The following is a 6,000-nucleotide window of genomic DNA, read 5'->3' as shown; positions in this document are numbered from 1 at the left end:
GTAGATGGGTACTGATACAGCATGCTTAAGTTGTATGTGTACAGGCAGAGTGGAAATATTCACTTGCCTCTGTTATAGCTCTTAATGACTGGGTGGGCTTATAGTAAAAGTGATAGCTGCAAGCACCTGCAATTATATACAAGGAGACCTGAATTGCGGACCTTTTTGCATCATAATCTATGCAAATGGCATCAATCAATGATCTTCTCTGGCAATATCGGAATCCTGTGAGACACAGCATCATTTTCATAATTGCCCGCTGTACTGTGTCCCATTATTTGATGTCCCATTTGTGTTTTGTGTTTACCAGTTCTTACTAGAACAATAGATATTTAAGTCCAAAGGGGTGTTATGCCAGTAATAATACCTTAAGCCATTTTAGTTTGACTATTTTAATACACATAAGACAAGGGTCAAGGTTATCCAAGGTCAACAGTTGCTCAATACAGATAAAACATAAATGTAAAAAATGTGTTACACCTAGGTTTACATACACTGATGGCAGGTTTTGCAATATTTGCTTTCTGATAAATGTGTACTCAACGGTTTAAAGGTAAGATAGAGTCCCTATAAAAGGGATAACATTGCTTCTCTCAACATTCCTTCTGATTTACTTATTGAGCCAATTAAACAATCAGAGGCCCGTTCCCAAGATGTCAGAGTTAGAGAACGCAATCATCATGATCGTGGATGTCTTTGACAAATATGCATGCACTGAAGGCAACAAGAGGACCCTTACCAAAGGTGAAATGAAAACCCTTATGGAGAAAGAACTGCCCAGACTATATTCGGTAAGATGTTCGTTAATTCATATAACTTGGAGCTCATTTTTGGATTATGCATTACATACCTGATATAAAATAGGTTCAATAAACAGAACCAATAACCAAAATCCATAATTAAATTCATTTCTATATTATGCTGATTTTGTTTGGAAAAAAAAAACTATTAGCATAACATTTTTTTTAATCAAGGTGCGTAGAACGCATATAAACAAATCATAACACATCAATTTTGCTAATAGGGTGTTTTGCAGAAAAACATAAAAATAAGAATTATGTTATTTACACCATTTTTATATTGGCCAGTTATTATCTTGTATAGAGATAGGTGCCCTCGAAGGCACCGACTAGTCTTTTTTTTTTTTTCTCTGGCACTCTATTACCAACACGTTCGATAATTACGCGTCTGTTGGAGTAGGTTAAGTTTCTGGTCCCTTCACAGACAGCTACCCGATTGCTTATTGCTAGATACACGGCATGGTGCCGATCTTATCTATACGGCATTTACCGTTCCGAGTATCTATGAGCTAAACTCTGCTACTCTAGATTGACACATGTGTATCAGTTTCAAGATACACTTATTGTATTAGTATTTAGCCAGATACTGTGTCCATCTTATCTTGTATCGTGTACCAATTACCCTAGCTTGCATTTAGGGCACTGAACAGCCAATTTTCCTGGGGTGCATTAATGAACTCCAGAGCTGTGTCTCCTACTCAGATTTTTTTGTCCGTGTATATATTTGTTTTGTTCACCCCCTTCCATTGTATATTACCCTCATTTAGTTTATTTAGTCCTTTACCTGTACACTGCCATGGTATAACTACGTAGTTGGCGACTGTGGGAAGTGTGCAAGTGTTTTTTAGTTTGATTAATAAAACATATTAGTGATATTTTTACTTATCACATTTATGGGACAGATTGTTCTTTTCATCCTTTCTACTATTACTTACCCCAGGGTTACCCCCTCATCTGATCCCATTTGATTGTATCTGCACTATTGTTGGGCAATTACTCCATTTTACTATTTCTAAAGGTAAATGCACAAAATAGACATGCCACGTGTAGTGGATGCAGTGTGTTCAGACAGGGGAGCTGTGTGTGTTTGTGTAGTGTGTTTGTGTAGTGTGTGTGTGTGTGTAGTGGATGCAGTGTGTATTTGTTTAGTGTGTGTATATAATGAATGCAGAGTGTGTTTGTGTAGTGTATATATAGTGAATGCAGAGTGTGTGTGTTTGTGTAGTGTGTGAATAGTGAATGCAGTGTGTGTGTGTGTGTGTGTGTGTGTATAGTGTATACATTGAATGTGGTGTGTGTTGTAATAAAGTGAAGGCAGATAGGTCTATAACATTTAATAGGCCTATAACACCCCAGGGGAAGTATGTGTTGTAGGCAACACAAACCAAAGTTTAGTTATGGGCCCCTGGGGTGGAGCATTTGGAGAGCAGGGTGGGCCAATGCTCCACTCCGCAGTTTACATACAACTGGGAGGAATAAGTTCCAGGCCAGAGTTTTGATCTGTCTCCAACCCACTGCTCAGCTGCAGATAATAAGCTGCAGCAATGGGAATAAACCCCTCCCTGCTAGGCAGGTAAAGGGGGATTGCGGGCTTCCTCCCTGGAAGCAGGTAGGAGAGAGGCTGTTCTCTCATGTGAGAGAGTCAAGGAGACTGAGCCCTGGGAGTGCAGAAGGAAAGCAGTTAAGGCTGGCTTGGAGCACTGGGTGTGCAGAAGGGAGAGAAAATTTTGTTTCTTTCTAGCAGGAATGGAAGCCACATGCTAACTGAGTGTGGAGTGCAGAGATCTGACAAAGGCATTAGGTTGGTGAAACCAATTCCTGTTCTGTTATAGTTTAAACCCTTGAATGATAGGGAACTTGATGTTAGTAAGTGCTCAGACCGAGCTAGGTTTTTGTTTATAGGGATTTTTGTTAATGTGTTTTTCATTTGCTGCTGTATCTGTGGTGGAGTTTAACAATAAACTGCCTGGAATTAAGTTGCCTTAAAAGACTGTGCATGTTTGTGCCCAAGAGGACCGTGCTACCTGCAGACAAGGATCACAGTGTGTATAGTGAATGCAGTGTGTGTGTGTGTGTGTGTATATGTATGTGTGTGTGTGTATATATATATATATATATATATATATATATATATATAATGAATAGAGTGTGTGTGGGTTTGTGTAGTGTGTATCTAATGAATGCAGTGTGTGTACATAATGGATGCAGAGTGTGTGTGTTTGTAGTATGTGTATACATAATGAATGCAGAGTGTGTGTATACACAGGGGCGTATTAGCCGCGAGGCAAACAAGGCATTTGCCTTGGGCGGCATTTTCCAGGGGGCGGCAAAAAAAGCCGCCCCCAAACGCCCAGGGCAAATGCCTTGTTAGCCTTGCGGCTAACTGACATGCCGTCTGGGCGGGCGGTCGGTCTGCTGGGCAGTGCTGGCGGGCGGGCGGCTGGCGAGGGAGCACTTCCTCTGAGCTGTCTGCTCAGCTCCCTCGCGCGCCGCAGAGTGAGGCTGGGAGCCGGAATATGACGTCATATTCCGGCTCCGCCTCCCAGCCTCACTGTGCAGCGCGCGAGGGAGCTGAGCAGACAGCTCAGAGGAAGTGCTCCCTCGCCAGCCGCCCGCCAGCGCCGCCCAGCAGCCACTGGACCACCAGGGAGAAATAGGACCCCCCCCCCAGCATTCCCAAAGGTAAGGAGGCTGGGGGGGGGGGGAGGTAAATTTAAAAAAAAAATAAAAAAAAATGTGTTAAATATGTGAGTGAGTGAGTATGTGTGTATGTATGTCTGTTAGTGTGTGTGTGTGAATGTATGTTAGTGTGTGTGTGTGTGAATGTCTGTTAGTGTGTCTGTGTATGTCTGTTAGTGTGTCTGTGTATGTCTGTTAGTGTGTGTGTGTATGTCTGTTAGTGTGTCTGTGTATGTCTGTTAGTGTGTATGTCTGTTAGTGTGTCTGTGTATGTCTGTTAGTGTGTGTGTGTATGTCTGTTAGTGTGTGTCTGTTAGTGTGTGTGTGTATGTATGTCTGTTAGTGTGTATGTCTGTTAGTGTGTATGTCTGTTAGTGCGTGTGTCTGTTAGTGAGTGCGTGTGTCTGTTAGTGAGTGTGTGTTTCTGTTAGCGAGTGTGTGTTTCTGTTAGCTAGTGTATGTGTATCTGTAAGTGAATGTGTGTGTGTGTATTTAGAAGGCGGGGCGGGGGAAGGGTGGGGGTGGTGCAGGCGGGGGGGAAGGGTTGGATGGGGGTGGCGTGGGCGGGTGGGGGGCGCCTGAGTTTTGTCCTGCCTAGGGCAGCACAAAACCAGGATACACCACTGTGTATACATAATGAATGCAGAGTGTGTGTGTGTATACATAATGAATGCAGAGTGTGTGTGTGTATACATAATGAATGCAGAGTGTGTGTGTGTATACATAATAAATGCAGAGTGTGTGTGTGTATACATAATGAATGCAGAGTGAGTGTGTGTGTATACCTTATCTGGTCACCTTGGTCTGTGTTTATTTGCAAGGGTGAGCGTATATCTCTGCATATCGGACTCCCAACTAAGGTAAGCCCTGACAGTTATGTATCCAGTCACCAAGGATTCATTGATTAAGGTTGTGACTGGTTTGGCAATAGCCGGTGCACTGAATTTAATCAGGTCCACACTTGTTTATTTTTAGATTATTTATGTGTTAATTACTAAGCGGACAAGGGCACATGTAGGAGTGTGGGGATAGATGCATGGGATTGGTTGGGAAAGAGTGTGCGGGTGGGATTATGTTCTGTGTAAGTTAGTGTGGGGGAGGTCTTACCTCAGTGCCACTTGGGATTCGGGCCAGCAAACCGCTTCCCTCCCGCCCGCCCTATTAGTATATTTAGTCACAGCTAGCCGGGGTATGTCCTTGCCAATTGAGTTTGAGGGGTTACGTTTAAGTATATGGAATGAGATAAACAAGTTTTTAAGGTCTCAACCTCCCATGCTTCTGGGAGTACTGGGGTTTTTTTTTGTCATCCATCTGGGTGGAATGACCTGGGTTCGGTGATCGTTTGGGATTTGGGATTGATCTTAAATCTGGACATTAGTGATGTACCGAACTGTCCGCCGGCGAACAGTTCCCGGCGAACTTAGCGTGTTCGCGTTCGCCGCGGCGGGCGGACACATGAGCAGTTCGATCTGCCCCCTATTCGTCATCATTGGGCAAACTTTGACCCTGTGCCTCTCGGTCAGCAGACACATTCCAGCCAATCAGCAGCACTCCCTCCCTTCCACACCCTCCAACCTCCCTCCCAGCATCCATTTTCGATTCATTCTGAAGCTGCATGCTTAGTGAGAGGAGGGAAAGTTTAGCTGCTGCTGATTAGATAGGGAAATTGATAGCTAGGCTAGGGTATTCAGTGTCCACTACAATCCTGAAGGACTCATCTGATCTCTGCTGTAAGGACAGCACCCCAAAAAGCCCTTTTTAGGGCTATAACATCAGGCTGCTTTTTTTTCCTGTGTAATGTAATTGCAGGTGCCTGCCTGCCAGCTTCTGTGTGAGGTTCACATTGGATACTGTGCCTACTTGTCACGTGGGTGCCCGCTAGAAGAGAAGAAGAACAGGGCGAAAGTTCAGATGGGGAGACAGAGAGGAGGAGGAGACGAGTTGGAAGCAGGGGGGGGTCGTCGCAAGGAGCTAGTGGCACAGTCAGACAGCATGCATCGGCACCCAGGGTCAGCCCAACAGCACGCCAATCAACGCATGCTGTGTCCACCACCAGAATGCCGTCATTGCAGAGCTCAGCAGTGTGGCATTTTTTTTGTGTGTCTGCCTCTGACAACAGCGATGCCATTTGCAACCTGTGCCAAAGGAAACTGAGTCGTGGGAGGTCCAACACCCACCTAGGTACAACTGCTTTGCGTAGGAACATGATCTCACATCACAAACGCCTATGGGATCAACACATGAGTACAAGCAGCACGCCTACTCTAAGCCGCCATCCTCCTCCTGGTCCAGCATCTTCAGCCACGTCAACCACTGCTGTCCTTCTTGCCCCCTCTCAACCATCCGCCACTCCGTCTCCCGCCTTGAGCAGTTCCCGCTCATCTGCCCACTGTCATGTGTCTGTCAAGGACATGTTTGAGCGTAAGAAGCCAATGTCACCAAGTCACCCCCTTGCCCAGCGTCTGACAGCTGGCTTGTCCGAACTATTAGCCCGCCAGCTTTTACCATACAATCTGGTTGA

General features: G+C 44.9%; 1 protein-coding gene across 1 annotated transcript in view; it reads left to right on the top strand.

Moving 5' to 3' along the window:
- The first annotated feature begins 589 nt into the window (after nt 1-589).
- The window catches only part of LOC134615360 (protein S100-P-like), a 47,042-nt gene continuing 41,631 nt past the window's right edge, over nt 590-6,000 (top strand). The window contains exon 1 of the mRNA XM_063459864.1: nt 590-791. Coding sequence (XP_063315934.1) covers nt 654-791 — 138 coding nt within the window. The 5' untranslated portion in view covers nt 590-653. The remainder of the gene's footprint in view (nt 792-6,000) is intronic.

The sequence above is a fragment of the Pelobates fuscus genome, chromosome 6, assembly GCF_036172605.1.
Source record: "Pelobates fuscus isolate aPelFus1 chromosome 6, aPelFus1.pri, whole genome shotgun sequence".
In the NCBI taxonomy this organism is placed as follows: Eukaryota; Metazoa; Chordata; class Amphibia; order Anura; family Pelobatidae; genus Pelobates; species Pelobates fuscus.
This window is presented reverse-complemented; position numbering and strand designations above follow the sequence as displayed.